The sequence below is a fragment of the Phyllostomus hastatus genome, unplaced genomic scaffold (genome assembly GCF_019186645.2).
Source record: "Phyllostomus hastatus isolate PE091 unplaced genomic scaffold, TTU_PhHast_1.1 phas_contig_148, whole genome shotgun sequence".
Classification (NCBI taxonomy): Eukaryota; Metazoa; Chordata; class Mammalia; order Chiroptera; family Phyllostomidae; genus Phyllostomus; species Phyllostomus hastatus.
In genome coordinates, this window is record NW_025333607.1 from 17,235,536 (window position 1) to 17,252,732 (window position 17,197).

The 17,197-nt window shown below is 45.1% G+C and overlaps 1 protein-coding gene across 13 annotated transcripts in view; it reads left to right on the forward strand.

Annotated features, from left to right (window-relative positions):
- Positions 1-17,197, forward strand: part of ESRRG (estrogen related receptor gamma) — a 508,248-nt gene that overhangs the window by 374,099 nt on the left and 116,952 nt on the right. For all 13 annotated transcript variants that reach the window (XM_045861556.1, XM_045861545.1, XM_045861578.1 and 10 more), the window contains one exon: positions 5,889-6,005. In XM_045861556.1, coding sequence (XP_045717512.1) covers positions 5,889-6,005 — 117 coding nt within the window. The remainder of the gene's footprint in view (positions 1-5,888; positions 6,006-17,197) is intronic.

Here is a 17,197-nt window from a genome sequence, read left to right on the forward strand (position 1 = left end):
AGTGTTACTAGGTATTTTGGAGTCGTAACTTTGGGTGTTTTCTTTGGGAAAAAAACAACATTCAGGCTCACATCGATGATGGACTTAGGACTTTTTGCTCCGTATATGTAACCAATTATTATCCCATATTACATGATGTCAGCTACAGATGGCATTTTTTTTTATTTCCGATGGAATAAGCAGAAAGTAGCTAGAAACAAAAAAGCATGAAAAATAAGAAAGAAAAAGAAAGGGAAGTTATCTCTGTATGGAAAAAGACCTTTACTTCCATACAATAGAGGGTTTTCTTTTGTTTTGGGCGTTTAAAACAAAAATACTGTAGATTATTGTCTGCATGTTTTCAGTGCTCTGTAATTGTGTACTGAGGTAATCCCATTATTTTAAAATCACTTAATGCTGGAAAACAATTGGATAAACCTCACTTGCAGCGCCCTGTGGGTCATCGCGAGCCATTTGGTTCTGTTCATAAAATTAAAACAATTGGGGGAAATATGCAGATGCTCTCCTATGGGCTCCATAATCGTGATGCCCATAATATCTGTGCGTACAAGCAAGAGGGCAACGCTCAGGAACTGCATCACGCCGAACGCGTCATCACTGCGTGCAAGTGATGTAAGTCAGGGGGAAACGATTTGCCACATATTTTGGTTTGGAGATGCCATGCTAATTCACATCATTCAGCCCTTTCCCTGCCAAACCGTAAAAGTCCATTAAGTGACTGAAAGGAATATACAAATTACCCACTGGCTCTCCAGGCTGCGGTTCTCCATACACCCCGTGACTCCCTCCGCCAGCTAGCTGCAAGATTCTATTAAGCCGTAAGTGAGAAAATTATATTGCCTGCAAACTAATTGTACAAAAGACTCTGAACTAAGGAGTCGGATCCCGGGAGTTTCTGAAAAGCCGCCAGCCAGGCAGTACCTCTTGTCAGCCTGCTTTAAACCCCCCCGCGGCTTCCAGGCCGATTTCGGTTCTCTCTCCGCACAGCCCACGCCCCCAGCTCTGGACAGAACAGGGAAGACCCTCGGCCTGTCCCCCCTAGCTGCCCGATTCAGTCCCTGGTGCCCTGCAGCAGGCACGCCCCAGGGAAGCACAAGCAGGAGGCCAAGGAAACTCCGTGTCTGAAGGGGCCTCAGAACCGTGGACAGTGACTGCTGCCCCGGCCTGCGCTTCGGCCTGGCGGGGACGTTCCAGGTGCCCGGAGCTGCCGCGGGAAAAGCTTTAGTGCAGTTTCTGCTTTCATGAGTCGAAGAAAACAAGTGCCCCATCGAGATCATAAGTTCTGCGGGGAGTCATGTCTGTGAGCCATTACCAAAATAGATGGAACATTGGTGCCCAGGTGCTGGGGGCAGCGCTTTTTTTTTTTTTTTTTGGATAAATGCTTTGTTTATCGAGCAGTAAAAGCGCCAGGGAAGGCTTTTCAAGGGCAGCTTCTCCGTGCACTCTCACGTGGATCAAAGACTTTGTTGGCCGGGTGCACAGCCCACAGTGAGCTGAGCCACTCCACGGGAGGGCTCGGGACTGAGAGAGGTTTTCCTCCAGCCACTGCGTGCTGGAGGAGGGTGCTGGTTTGTCTTTCAGGGGGTAAACTGGCGTTACTTAGTGAAATCCAGGTTATCACCCATGTATGCATGGCAGGTCAAATGTATTGAAACAGGACGTTTGGCCGAAGGGTGCCCGATGTCATCGTCCACCGTTTCTGTTCACGTAAGCTGCAGATACGTGATTTATGAACGCACTCAGGAGCACTGCTTTCCATCTCCTCACAGTGAAATTCTCACAGCGTTGCCGTGCTTCCTGCAGCGGTGGGAAGAGGCCTTTACCTAAATGTAGTTGTTTATACGTTTTTTACAGCCCAGTTCAAGCCTTTGCACCTGTGTGACGGATCCGCAGACTTCCCGGAGCGTCAGCTCTGCGTCTGCGGAGGTGCACGTGTGCGGTCGTCCTGAATCCAGAGCCACCGCAATGCTCGGTGGTTGGTTATCTGTTGATGCGCCTTGTCCCTGTAAGGCTGCGGGCTCCCCAGGAGCAGCAGCCTCGTCTCTCTGTCCCATCCCCGCGCCCGCCACCGAATTCCAGGCCCGTTGAAAAGACAGAGCTCCTCCTTCAGGAATTCATTCTGAGACACCATTAGACATTCTCCTGCCTTTGCATTTCTCTTTGTCGTTGAAGAGTTGTGGAATGCAATGGAGAGAGAGGAAGCTGGAACGGTTCTTGGTGTGTGGTCTGAGTCTCGTGTGGCGATTTGACAATTCTGTTTTATGAAGAAAGTTTTACATCTTGATGCACTTGTTCCTGGAAGAGTCATTCATAGGATTGGCTGCTGTTGTTAAATCACTTCTAACTCTGTTCTCCAATGTGGCTACAACTCTGAGAGTACCTATTTTGTAAAACAATAAAACAAGGCATTATAATTAGATAAAACTATATCTATCTCTATTTGTGGATATCTGTATTTCATATTTTCCTTTATTCCTACCCTATTCATGTCAAGATGCATTTTTATTCCCTTTAAAGCCGCTTACAGCTTTTTTTCCCTTTGCACCCTTTACTCCAGAAGGCTTTGGATTTCTTTGGTTTTTTTTTCCCCTTGATAATCCCTCTCTGTTTCGCCATGCATTTCCATTGTTGTCAAAGGTACTTTCCAAGATTTTGAAAATTAACTGAATTTTCTTCTACTCTTCCGGATCTGGAGGATGATTTTCCTGGTGCCCCTGCTGTGGCTTCTCACGGGATATCCACTTCACTTGATCTTGTGGATGATAATTACTGCATGACAGCACTGTAATTGACGTTTATAGAAATGACCTTGAGATAGCAAGATGGTATTAAGTCGTTCTACAGGTATCACTTGACTCACGCACTACTTTCTCGTGGAAAATTTCTATATTGCCTTAGAAAGGGTTCTTGCCCCCCGCACCTTACCCTCTAATGGGTAACATGCGTGTGGGAAGGTGTAACACAACACGGCCTGCCTGGATAGCATGACGGCACCGGAAAAGATAGGAGAACCAAGCCATCATTTTCTGCCAGGACGGGCTGGGATATTTGCATGCAAGATTTCACGGGAATTTGAGTTGAACATTGAGACAGAAGTAATTTTAGGAAGAAAAGAGGGGCAAAGAGAGAGCATTCTCAGGGAAGCCTGAAGGAAACAGCAGAAAGGAGAGCATCCCATTGGCTGCCTCAGGAAGTCATGCAAGGCCGTACTTTGTATCTCTGGGAAAGGAGGTGAGCATTTGATGTGCGGGGACTTCGTTAGCTAGTCTAAAGTAGATATTTCATCTCGGAGGCCATAGGAATCTATTGATTTAAAAAAAAATAGCGTGGTGAGCGATCAAAGCGGCACAGGAGGCGGGGTATGATGGCGGTGTGCAGCAGGGATTGGGCGGGGGTGGATGCAGGCGAAGTGCCCAGCGTGGGGTGGGCGTGGCTGCCACAGCCCCGGTGTGAGGCCACCCAGGCCTGGTCCAGGTCCCTGTTGGCAGCATGCTGCTGGGAGGGAGGAGGGAATACGTTTCAAAGAGGAAGAGGCACCGGTTTGAGAGGAAAGGTGATTATTTGGAGGGTGGGAAGAGGGGGTGGACGGTAGAGCATCCCAGTAGAAGTTTCCAGCACTAGGTTCAAAGTGGGGGACTACTGCTGGCACCGCCATCCTAGAAAGTGACCTGTTTGCCTCCATACCGACTTCTCAGGCATAGTAATGGGAAGAAACGCTGCTAGGAAAACATTTTTCCTTTTCTTTCTAAATAGTCATTGCTCAGCTCTTCCCAAGAAAGCAAAGAACTGGACTTCTTTTTAAATAAGTATGTGGAGGGGCCATGTAGCTGGAAGGTTCTGGTAGTAGAATACTAATTAACCCCTAGGAAATTACTAGCAACACTCTCTTGATGCCAAATAAATTTTCAGTGATGGTTAAAGAAACTCGGCAGTGGAAAATGGTTTGTCTGAAGTTCATATTCTAAACCCGTTAATTCTTACACAGGACCCAGCCCGTCTGGTTCCTTTGATTTATCCTTGGTTTTCTATGAACATAGCATGAGCAGCATCTCCGAGAGAGGTGCTGGGGAGGTGCTTCTGTTGATGCAGTTAATACCACTCTTATTACTTAACCTCTTATGTGAAAACAGTAGTTGCTTTTATTCTTATAAATGCCCTGAATTAGAATGCTAATTCAGTCAAACGGTTTGGATAGGCTTATCTCAAGTTCTAATGCACAGCCTCCCTCCTCCCACCCCACCCCCACCTTTTTTAAGTCATGCCTACCGAACCAATTTTCAGTGGTTATAAGCGGTTAGATATTACTTCCTGTTGAATTAGCAGTGGCTGAGGCTGTGAGTCTGTGCAACCCTGCAATCCACTAATGTGATATTTACTGAGGAGACATCGGTCTGGAGAAAGGTAGTCAATATAAATCAGTGTTTACAAAGTGTGATTAACTCTGAAATATTTCATCAATGCCATGGTCCCAGGCAGGCTCTATGCTAATTACTAGAAGTCGGCACAGGTTTCAGGGGAGTTTGGACGGACCCTGGGCAGTGCAGACAGGGAACAGCAAAATTGCAATTATGCTCGGACTGTCTCTGATGACAATTTATGCATTTGGTGTGATGACCTCCCCTCTTCCCAAGAGGGCAATAAACAGAATGCATTTTCATTAAGATACTAATGCACTTAATCACAAGGGGAAAGGGTTGGGAAGGAAGGAAAGACTTTCCAGCGCTATGTGACGGAACTGATGGGGAGAGAGGCTTCTTCCGAATAAATTTTATTTATTGATTTGACACAGAGCGAGGAAGACAGAGAGAGAGAGACAGAGAGAGAGAGAGAGAGAGAGAGAGAGAAAGAGAGTTTTTGTACGTATCTATGCATTCATTGGTTGCTTCTCGTATGTGCCCTGACTTGAGATCAAATCCACAACCTTGGGGTAGCGGGCAGCTCTCTAACCAACTGAGCTACCCGGCCAGGGCCAAGAAGCTTTGTTTAAGGGCAGGTTGTTTCCAAAGGTCTAGGCAAGCCGAGGGCACATACCACGTGCTGCCATTGGGACTAAATGAAAAAGGAAAAATCAAGTTAAAGTTCCATTTTCTTCTGGCTACCTATCATTTCAAATGTGGAGGTGCTACAGTGAGATATGTAAACTCTAACAGTAAAAATGCAATCTCAAAGTAGTTTATTCTTACTTATAATACTTTTATGGGGCTGGAATGTTTGGATTTCGTTACGCAAATAGTGTACTAGCAAGCGTGATGATGACAATGATGATGGTGATGAGGAGGAGGAGGAGGACAGCTATGATTACGATTTACCAATGAGAAGCATTTGCCAAGCATTAAGTTGTTTTGTAAAAACCGGTCAGCGTGACAGCAAGAAGCCGGTAACTTCCACCACTGCCCGCTGAGAGCTTCCTGTGGTCCCGCATTAGCTGGCAGCTTATTTATCAACATGAAGTTTCTGTCTGAAAGACCATAAGCCTGGTGCATCCCAGCATAGCCACCCAAAGAAGTCCAGGCTTGGTGATACAAGAAGCCAGTTTCGATGCTTGTGGTTTTGTGGAAATAATCTGCTTTGAAATCCCCTTCGGATCCCGAGACCCCGGAATACCGGACCTTTGCCCCAGTGCACTGGGCACCCTGGTTCAAAAGCTAACGTTAAGCAGACCCTTGTGAAGAGCTTCACCAGCTGTCTTTGCGTCATTCAGTGCGTTGTCTGTGGTTGTCACGGAGCATCCTGCCTCGTGACACCGGTGACTTCCTCAGGAAGCCCATGTGTCTTTTTTTTTTCCTAGGGAAGGGGGCAAGAAGCACATGGCAGTGCATTCGGGACGCTAATATTTCCTGGGTCTTGCCCCTCTAACATCTCCTTCCCCCCGCCTCCCTGTGTTGTAGGTAACATAGAATACAGCTGCCCGGCCACGAACGAATGTGAAATCACGAAGCGTCGACGTAAATCCTGCCAAGCCTGCCGCTTCATGAAGTGTTTGAAAGTGGGCATGCTGAAGGAAGGTAAGGCGCCGTGCCGGAGCCCTGTGCTTGCGGCTGGGAAGGGGGGCGGGGGTTGGGGGGGTGCACGAGGAATTGCAGCAAGGTTAGAGAAGCCGGGAAGAGATGGGTCACAGTAAGTACCCTGCCTCTGATGGCAGAATGCTCCTTCTTTACCCGACCTTTCTGATCCTTCCTCGCCAAGTGCCGACATCAACAGGAACGGACCAGGTAAGACGTGGCTGATGAGCGGCTCAACCCACCAGGTACGTTTGGGAAGCTCTGGTTCTTCTCCTTTCAATTTCCAAAAGGCAGGGGGTGAGGAACAACCAGGAGCCCCCGCTACTGTCTTTCTGCCTTTGTTCTCATTACTCGGCTCATAGAGAGAGTTTCCTCCATCTTTACTGAGGTAGAGTTGACAAAGCATGCATTTAACGTGCGTAAGTCAATGTTTTGATGTATATGTATTTTGTAAAATAATTTCTACAATGTAGCTGATTAACATCTCCATCATTTTATACAGTTCCCGTTTCCTTTTTCCTAATTAATCGTAGATTTGCAGTGTTCTTTATTCTCTTCTCATCTTATCTTCGGGATTTATTCTCTAGTATAAGAGGATTGTAATAATGACATTAAAGTTGTTGCCCTCCGTCAGGGCAAGAGCCACAAACACACAGTGATAACCAGGGATGTGTGTTCTGTGCTAAACAGACCTACTGAGCTCACACAGCCAGAAACTGACACCAAGTTGTCAGATTTTAGAATTCACTCAACTTCCACCTGCGTGAAAGTTCCTGAAATACTTGTATATCTCAGCATGTGGTGAAAGTAAAGTTTTAGCTTAGAGAAAAATTGTTCTTTTCCTAGGAAGCCCTAGATTTAGCTTTTTTTAAAGGTATCTTCATCCATGTGCGTGCTATTGTAAATGTGCTCTTTATATGCTGCATGTCGGTTTTACTATTTCTATCTCTTCAGAAAGTTTGCCAGAATTTAAAGTAAAGATGATTATTTCATGAAGGAACAACATGAAAATGTGGTCATTGAAATTTGAAGGAAAATTAGGTAAATTGAATATTTTTGTGAATAGCTCCTGTGAAGTCATAGAATTTTCCTGGTTCCCAGGGCTGGCTCTGTGAATTTGGGTGTTTTGTGTTACTGGAGCTCACTGGCTCTTGAACTCCCAAATCCGAAGGAAGCCACAGTTGTTCCCAGGAGCACACCAGAGCGTCCGTTAGCATGGTTACCCGTCTCATGCCTTTTCCTGGTTTGGTCTCCTTCCGAGGTTTTTACAGTGAGCTTTGTGACAGGACGGTGGGTGGGCCGGGTGGTGTTTGGGGATGTGGAATTCGGGTTCTGTCTCTGTGCCTCGTGTCCACTGAGAACGAGCCCCTTCCCCGACGGGAGCAAAACTCTCAAATCCTTCCTGTCTTCAACTGTGAAAGAATCTGTAAAACAAACAAGTGCATAACTCTATCATTAAAGATGATAAAGATGTAGAAAAGATGACCAAAGTATATTTCCACATTAAAAAAAATTACCTATTAGCGTGGTTTAATTTACATATAAGTGTGGGGGCGGTGTATATATACATATATGTGCGGTTTAACTTGTATATATTTCACATACAAACACCTTTATATTAAATTACATATTTTATTAACATGTGTATTTCAATGGGAAGTATGTACGTCGAGAGAAGGGAGGAAGAATGGTCGAAGGTGACAGGCATGCAATGGCAGACACATAAAGACAGGGAATGAGAGTGTTACACTCGTGAATAAAAACGAGGGTGGGAAATACGTATTTTTTTGTTTTCACTGTACAGCCTTTGGTCCTGTTAGTTTTCACAGTGTGTAATGTGTTTACATTTACAGTCTATCCGCTAAATATTCATTAAGCGTCTCCCATGCACCAGGCACTAGGCGAGGCCCCAGTGACACCACAGGGGAAAAGACAGACACAGTCCCTCTTGCTAGAGAAAGCTCACACGGAAATGCCGACAGGGCAGTTCTGCAAAGGGAAACATCTGACTAAAAACCCAACAACCACCACCCCGCCCTCGGGACAAAGAATTTTCCTTTTAGACAGGACAGTTGTGATAGCTTACTTTTTTGAGTTGAAAACGATTATCTTAGTCATTGCTTTAAAACCAGACTAAGAAACAAAACATATTTCAACATATGATGATTGATGATTAATTTTCAATTTTTGTGCCACTTAGTTGAGCTATAGCGACTCAAAGTGAGAAGATGCTCTTTTGAAAAGGCTTCATCAAGAGTTGGGAGTTGAGAAATCATTATTTTCAGAAAGCAAATCAGAGTTTTAAAAAATGCTATGAAGGTAATATATGAATTAACAGCTTGTGAAAATCGACAGATTCTAGATTTCGATGTTATTTTCAAAAACTGGAGTGCTTTGGGATAGACCTCCATTTTCAGGTAGACAGAAACTATTTTTGATGAGTTCGATCTTGCTGCTGTAGTTCACTCCGTGGTGTGCCCTTCCAGGCTCCGGGAGGAGGCAGAAAGACGACTCTCCCCCAAATAAACCTTCCCAGCGTGGCTTTTGGGCAGAAGCGGCCCCAAAGGGTGTTAAGAGTGACCGAGGAGCTGTGGACGGTGTGTAATTAAACATCGTTGGTGAACGTTAATGGGCCCGGTGCTTATCTCCAACTCACACCTCTTCGGATGCTGTCATCAAGCCTTGGGAGGGTCTGTTTTCAAGGAAAGTCCTGCTGTGGCTGAGACACTCATCTCAGAATTTATTTTCCTTTGCCCCTTATGCCCACTTTGATGGGCAAATACCAGTTCTCTGAGCCCCTTCCCCCCAAAGAGAAAGGACGGAGTGGTTATGAGTAAATATGGAATGTTCTTTATCTGTTGTACTTTTAAAAAATGCAGCATTCCACCCTGCATATAAATGCACAATTATGTGTGGCCATCTCCTTGGCTCAAGACCTGCCTTCTCATCCTGGAGAGAATGATACTGTCTTAAATGTGTCTTTATGGATGGAGAGGGATTTCATTCCCTTGCAGTATGTCAGAGATCCGGCTGTAGTAAATCTATTCAAATGTAAACCTGTTCAATTCAATTACCAGTCCATAATGCAATTTGCCGCTATAACCCCCGTGTTGACCACAGCGGTCCATACAGGCCGATGGCGCGGCGGGTCTGGAAATTGACAGGCAAAATCTATTTAAACAAAAAACGACATTAGTTCTGGAATCTGAGATGAAATCAGATTTCAACAGCTTTGATGGGAGCCTTCGTGCCTTTAACCGGCATTTTTATTCAACCAGCCGGGTGCATCTTCCGTACGGGGTTGCCTGAGGGAAATGAAGTTGTTACTAAGAGGGCGGTTTATAGAAAAAATGAGACTTCCATGCTTTTAAAAATAAGGATCCTTAGTTTTATCCCTCACTGTCTCTACTACCCAGGTGGGGTGCGAACGGGGAGCGATGGTATGGGGGGTGAACAGCCCCAGTTACGTCACATTGCACGTAATTACATTCATATCAGACACGCCTTCTCGTGAGCCAGCGCCAGGACGGTATCTGAATGGCTGACACTCGATTTTAGTGTTAGAATTTCTGGATCAAAAAACTGTTACCAGTTGAAGCAATGACACAGTTGTATGGCGAATCCACAAAAGACCACGATATAACACAGCTTTAAAAAGTACACTTAAGCCCTGGCTGAGCAGCACAGTTGGTTGGAGTGTCATCCTGATACACCAAGGTTGTGGGTTCGATCCCCCATCAGGACACATATAAGAAGCGACCCATGAATGTGTAAATAAGAGGAACAAATTGATGTTTTTCTCTCCCCCTTCTCTCTCCCTTCCTCTGTCTTTTAAAAAATCTATTTTTTAAAAAAGGAAGTACACCTAAAAAATGATTGTTCAAATCTGAGTGGTCATACCATTCTGCATCCTGAAAAATCCCCCACCTTTTTTTTCTCCTTTTTTATTCTGGGCTATACTTTGTGGGTAAGCCTCACAAATAATGGGCCAGCATTGTTTTTTTTCACCATTGTTCCATACTGTATGTCAGAGAAAGCCCATCTGTTACAAGATATCTGGTCTCAACATTCGCCTTTCATTTTTTGCAGGTATTGTTTATTTGAAGGGAAAAAGCAAGACCTAATCAATGTGGTCCTATAAATCCGGTCAAGATTTATTTTTATTTTGATCTCTCCCCTTGGTTATTTAAAGGCATTTGCAGGGCTTACTGGTTTGGTTTTCTCTCTGTCTGTGTCAAACAGAGACATTTTATGAAAGCAGTAATTATTTTATTTAGGTATAAAATCCACTGATCAGAGGATGAAGAGATTTTTGTTGTTTATGGCACGGGTGGTTTTCTCCTTGGCAACTCAGATATTTTTCTTTCATTCTCGCAAATGGGAGCAAGACACCCACATTCATGCACAGTACGATATTCCTGAATGCCAGAGTATGGAGGACTAATTGACTTAGTTCATGCCCCCAAAGTGTGCTTTTTGATTTTGCCTTTAAAAAAAAAGGGTCCTTAACCTTTCTTATCTTTCGTCCCATCATCAGTAAAATGATGGTAGAAATCATAGTGTTTGCAAATAAAGTGTCAGAAATATCTAATAAGATACTCCAGGTTCAGTGTGCAGCATTTGTTATGGCTGGGGGTGAGGACCAGATGGACATTAGCTGTCGTTGCTGGGGACACTGAGAGTCAAGTTCCAGGGTCAGGTGGACCTAGACTCAAGCTCTGGCTGTACCACCTCCTGGTTTTGAGGCAAGTTATATAACCTGTAGGACTCACTTGCCTTAGCCTATTTATTTGTAGGCTGGATGATAGAACTTACCTTGGGGGGTTTGGGTGAAAATCCATGTAGACACAGGGTCTGGCCCTGTGAGCTAGGATCCAGAGGTCATTTATCATCTCGGCCTGGTGGACAAACACAAATTCATGGAAAATCTGTTGCCCTTTGGCAATATCAGTGGCCTTGGTGCCCTTTCCAAACTGTTTATAGAAGCACATCAATAAATAAAATTTGCTCAGAAACTTCACAAGGAAATTTAGTCTCTAATATCTGACTTGAGGTGAAGCAAAGAGAGACAATAGTATAACAAGGAGAAAGAGGGACTTACCCCCAAGTGCACATTTTTACCACCAACACTAGAGGTGAAGAGTGCCTTTGGTTAGCGGTTTAGACTCAGAAAGGAGAATCTGTGCCTTTGTCTACCAAGAAAACGGACAAATCGCACACCTTTCAATACATAAAGGGCTCTATTAATCCCATTGGTACATTACATTTTGCTGATGAAATTTTGATATCAGGGCATAGTTGGAAAAAAAACAGAGGCTGGAAATAAGTTTTAGTACAGCTCAGTGAATGTTCACGGAGCTTCTGCCACACATCTGGCCGCATATTGTGCTTGAGCTTTTAATTGTGACTTTTTTTTTACTCCCTGGCTCTGGGCTCTGGGGCAAGTCCGTTCCACTCTGTCTCCATTTCCAAATATGCAGGAGAGCAGTTGGAGTACATTCTTTCTCATCCCTTCCGTTCTAGTATAAGTTTTATTAAACGATGATATAATATCTACAGAAAGATTATACCAAAATATGACACGAATATAAAGACAAAGATGACAATATCTGGAAGGTTGGAGATACACTAGGAACAATGATTTGATAGCCATGACAAGTGAATTGTGCTTTTTTTTGTAAGTTTTATCTTAATTGAATAATTTTTGGATACTTTTCATCTTTCTAGAAAAGCACGAACTGTTTGTTATTTTTGTCAAAGTTAATAGAAGAAGTCCGTTGGAGGAATCATAGAGCAATTTATAGATATTCAAATACTTGGGAATCAAACTCCTAATTATGCATTTTTGCCTGTGTTTGAAAAACGTTTTCCCCTTTTTTCCTCACAGGCCCTACCATCGCTCGCCCATATATTGACGTTCTGTCCATAGAGTTTTATTTCTCTGGGCATCAGAAATCCCATCACAGATTGTTGTATCGGTACTAGTAAGATTTATTTGAAGTTTTGCTGTTGCATTTTTTAAGTAAAAATATTGACAAAAGTGAGAGGGCAAGAGAGAGTGTGAAGACGTTTAAATGCCTTCTAAATACTGCCCGGGGGGTGCAACGGGGAGGGAGTGAGTCCTTAAAGCAAATAAAACACATAACATCGTTACATTTGATAACTGCAGTTGCTTTTCATATTTGGTTTGACACTTTGAAGGTAAGCTTTTATTACAGAGGTGCTCCGTTTTCCCATCAGTTTTTAAAAGTCTAAAAAATACAAGCTTGCAGACCCTGGGTAGGCAGTTTAAACCACACAGCAGAAATGGGAGTCCTTCTGTTCAGGATGAAGTCACAGCGAAGGCTGGGAACCAGCATCTGGCGTTACTCGCCCTCAGTGTGGAAAGGGCGTGGGACACTAAGGCTTCCTTCCCTTAAGACCTCACCCAGTGTGTGTGTGTGTGTTGGTGGGGGGGACCCTGGGTGTCAGGGTCTCACTCATCAGTTGAGGAACCCAAGGTTCGGAGAGTTCGCTGGCCCACTCATTGGCCCACTGCACATGAAGTGGGGACAGGGTTCAGGTCAGGTATGCCATGTTGCCGGGCCCATTCTGCACCTCCAACAAGCTGTGTCACAGCCTTAGCCAAACCGGGGGTCTTCCCTGCCCCTTCCTTGGGTCAGCACCGCAGGCCGGTAGTGGCCCGCATTACCCATCCGAGAGCGAAGCACCAGGGAAAGAGTCCCGACACTCCCAAGGAGGCCGCAGAGCTCGCGGGTTTAACAAGGCCCACAGGGGACAGGGGACACACATAAGGAGGGGCCTTTCCTCAGGATTCTAGTCTCAGGCAACCAGGTGTCTCGTCTGGGGTTTGACGGGGCCACTGAGGATGAGAAAGGCCCTCCAGGCCGACGGGCCAGGTAGAGCCAGGAGCGCCGGTGAGCTGGAGGGGGCTGGAGGGGGCTGGAGCCGTGGAGGTCCGAGGGGCAAGCCTTACGGCCCTGTGTAGGGCAGTGCGTTACCGTCATTCGTTTTGGTTATGCCGAGTTAGTGTCTGCCTCTGCAGAGGTCCCTGGGAAAGAAGTTAATGTAAAAAAAAAAAAAGAAAGTCCGAGGGTCTCAAATGATCTTTTATTTTCATTCCTTGAGGGAACTTCAGTTTTGTCGTTGATGCCCTGTCTAACTCCTTGGGCTCGACACGATGTCTTAAATCCATCATGAGTTGCCACTTTCTCGACAAAGGAAGGCCCTTGTGTTTTGCTCTGTCTCACGCATCGGTAGGGCTGACCCGATGTTTGGGGAATCTCTGGGGGAAGCAGTGATGGGAGTGTAGGGGTGCTGGGCACTCCTCCTCTTCCACGTCGGAGGGGTCTGTGTCCAGAGGCCGTGTTTATCCGGAGCCGTCCCATCGCAGTCCGTGGGGTCTACCTGCCGTTTCTGCTGTTTCAGTCGAGAGAAGACACCGCCTGTGTGCGTACATACATACATACATACATTCATAGAAGGTCCCCACTGTTGGGATGTTCAACTTACGGTTTTTTGTTTTGTTTTGTTTTTTGACTTTACGGTGGTGCAAAAATGATACGCACTCGGTAGAAATCATACTTTGACTTCTGGTCTTTTGCTGGGCTAGTGATACGCAGCATGATGCTTTCCTGCGCTGCCGGGTGGTAACAACGAGTTCAGCTCCTGGTCAACCACCCGATCGCGAGGGTGGACCACGATACCCTACCGTGTGCTCATTGTGTTGGATGATTCTGCCCAACGTGGGCTGATGGAAGTGTTCTGAGCAGCTTGAAGGTGGGCTAGGCTAGGCTACGATGTCCAGTAGTTAGATGTATTAAATACATTTCGACTAACGATATTTTTAACTTATACCGTGGCGTTATCAGAACACAACCGCATCGTAAGCCGAGGAGCATGTTTACATGAGACAGCACGGGTTTATTCATGTGGCTGTCCTGCCATTGTTCTGAGCCCCAGGGCACAAAGGAAAATTATCCCAGAACTGTTTCTGCTGCATCCCCAACTTGCATCTTGATCTCCGTGTAGCAGGGGGGACTCGGGGTGCCCTGGGTTTACCCCATCAGCAGGAGTAGCCGAGAGCAACTTCCTCGTCTGAGTCCCCTTCTGTTTCATAGCTTCCATTTTAATAAAAAGCTCATTTAAAGGGTGTAGCATTTTCCAGGTTGATTCTTTTAAAAAAATTATATATATGCATATATATATATATACACTCTGGTCATTTAGTAACAAGCAGCTGTGTTTTTGCTTACTTAAAAAGCCTGCTTAGTAAATTTATCCTGACAAAATATCTTTTGTAAAAACCTCTGAAGAAGACATTGCCAAGGTGAATTTTTCTTCCCCCTGAAGTCTGATATCATTATGTTGCCAAGTCGAAAACAGAAATTATCGGTAGGGAAATTTGGGTTCTCACTGCCTTCAAAAAGCAGAACAAAGGGAAGGAGAAGGCTTTAATGGTATTCGAGGAAAATATTTCTGTGTGAGATGACAGTTAGCAGGACTGCGCTGACCTCCCGGGTGTTTCTTGCACTCTCTGTTGTAATATTATCCTAAGAAGCTCCCTCATTAATGCAGAGTGTTAAGCAAAACTCCCAAGTTATAATACAAGCAGTAGCAAAGAGCACCTTCTTTGTGAGCTCTGTCTTAACACTAAGCCACTGGGGAATACAGTTAAGGTGCCAGAAAAAGTTATTTCTCATACAGATACCAGCTGGAGATCTTTTTCTTGATATGAAATATCTTGAAACGAATAGCAAAGATTTTGCAGGTAAAAGTAATAACATATTTTTGAGAGCTTAATATACATTAGGCTATGTACTCTGTGCTTTAGTAGGATTTACTTTTTTTTTTTTTTTTTTTTTTTTTTTTGGTAATCTTTGCGATGACCCCCAGGGATGGGCGTTTTCCCATTTCACAGAGGAAATAGAAACTTAGAGAGATCCCTACTGGCCAAAATTCTCACAAGTGTTTGTGTGATGGCATCTGGATTTTACAGCAGGCGTGTGCTTTGTGTTTATTGGCATTTTTCTTTGTGAACCATAGAAATATCCTAGTATAGAGTTAGCTTGGGATCCCTCTGAGGCTATGGATGCTATAAAATACTGAGCTTTCAAAAGATTACTTAAGTAAACCATGTCTTTTTTTTTAATTGTTTGTTTGCTTGTTTGTTTTGAATGGGGGCTCACTTGACTGGTTTGAGTTTTTGATTGACTGTCCAGAAATAGAATGGACCGTGAGCTTCCCACCACTGTGAGAAATGTAAGATCAAGTCCAAGTATCATGTGGTGGTTAGACTAGGTCATCTTTTATGGTGTCATCCCACTCGGAGATTCCTGTGCTCCCAGCATAAACTTTGGAAGGACTGGCTGATGATAAACTGTGTGCACAGACATCAGCAACACTCAAGCTGTGTAGCCCCTGGGAACCTGGTTTCAGGGTTTGTGAAACACTGGATGACTTACTAGTGAAGTCCAAATGGGAGTGTAGGGGAGAATTTGGCCTTGTGGCCAACTTTTATTCTCTGGTTCCAGTTTTTAGAAAGTGGACTTCAGAAGCAGATTTCCCAGAAGTCCCTGTGGAGAGGAGCGCATTTGATTCACTGCCTCGGTTATTTTGAAGGCACGGTCATGGTGTACCACTGGGCACTGCAGTCTCGCCCTTTCAATAAACGGGGAAACTCCAAGTGCTCATGTTTGAGAGATGGGTCCATGATTCTGTAGATAATCCATGGGGGTCTCGGGTCATCCCGGGCTTCCTGTGCGTGTCTGGTTCTCGGGAACAACTTCACATGCACCCATTTTTCAAGAACGAGAGTTCCATTAGAAATGAAGCAGATGGATTGCCTCACGTAAACTTACCAAAGAATTGCTTGAACTGAGTAAGTCCACCCTCGCCCCATGCTGTTTGAGAGAGGACGGAAAGATTGAAGTTTTAAGAAACAGCTTTTTTTGCTCCCTTTCTCCTGCTTCAATTGGAGTACTATTAAAAGTTAATCATTTATTTGATCGTCCCCATTTGTCATTTCCATTTGTGACCCTGACATAGGAAGCCAGCAGGTATCTAATATGCTACACATTTTTATTCCTTTTGGATTGTAAAAAAAAAAATCCCCAGTGGATTTTGCCCCCAGGGGGGAAACCTGCTTCAACATTTGCTCAAGTGCTGAGACTCCTATGACACCCCCGTATGTGATATGGAGGGGGGAGGCGCTTCCCCAGACACAGAGGACTCTTGGTGTTGATTTTTCCCCAGACGACAGATTCTTGCTCCTGTTCACCAACGCACACCTATGTCAATGTGGCGTCGACGTTAATGACATTGTGCTTCACCGTAACGTAAAGGAGTTCTGGTTAGACGCGAACCAGGCTCATTTAATGAAGTGCTTCCTGGTTTCGTTTCACGCGGGCGCCGTTCCTAACTTGTGAGTTGCCAGGTTATGTCAGGTATCTTACGTGATTTTGTTCACTCCTAAGTCGTCCTCAAATGAAAGCCAGCCCCGGTCAGCCCTTAAGAGACTGTTCTGTAGTTTTGTGTCTCTCTCTCGCTTAGTAGGTTGTAGAGCCACCAACCAGGTTCCCTAAGGCAAGCTGTCTGCAAAGGAACAAGCCAGCTGGCTTGGCCAAGGTTGATCAATGATGAGAAGCAGGCTGGGTTCCAGGTTCACAAAAACCACTCAGTGGAGAGTAGGTCAGCGGCTTCCCCAAAGCCAATTAGCTGGCAGAAGTCTCAGGTGCCTGGTGCTAGCCAAATTCCCTGGGCCTGATGGTACTGGTGGGGAGTCCATCCTTGGGCTTGCTGGCAAACCAGACTTGAGTGAATGACAGATTGTGCTGTTTGAGAGCCAGCGTGGCTCTGTGGCTGCTAGAACAAATATCAGGGACCTGCCACTCCCACTCAGCCACGCTCCCCGGGTAGCGTGCACGGCCCGGGTACAAGAGGACAGAATGCTCAGGTGTGATGGCTTTCAGTTGAGTGTCCACCTGATAAAGTAGTTTTTACCTGACATCAGCTTACGTGCTTTTTTGAATCCGGACAGTGCCGTGGAAAGAGCAGAGCACGGAAGTATTTGGGGAAGCAGGACGCGTTAGAGACCTTTGAGAGGAGTGTTCGAATCCCCACTATTTCAAGGCCCCGGTTATAACAACCTCTTATTTCATAGATGACTGTGGTGATCAGAGGGGACCCACGGTGAA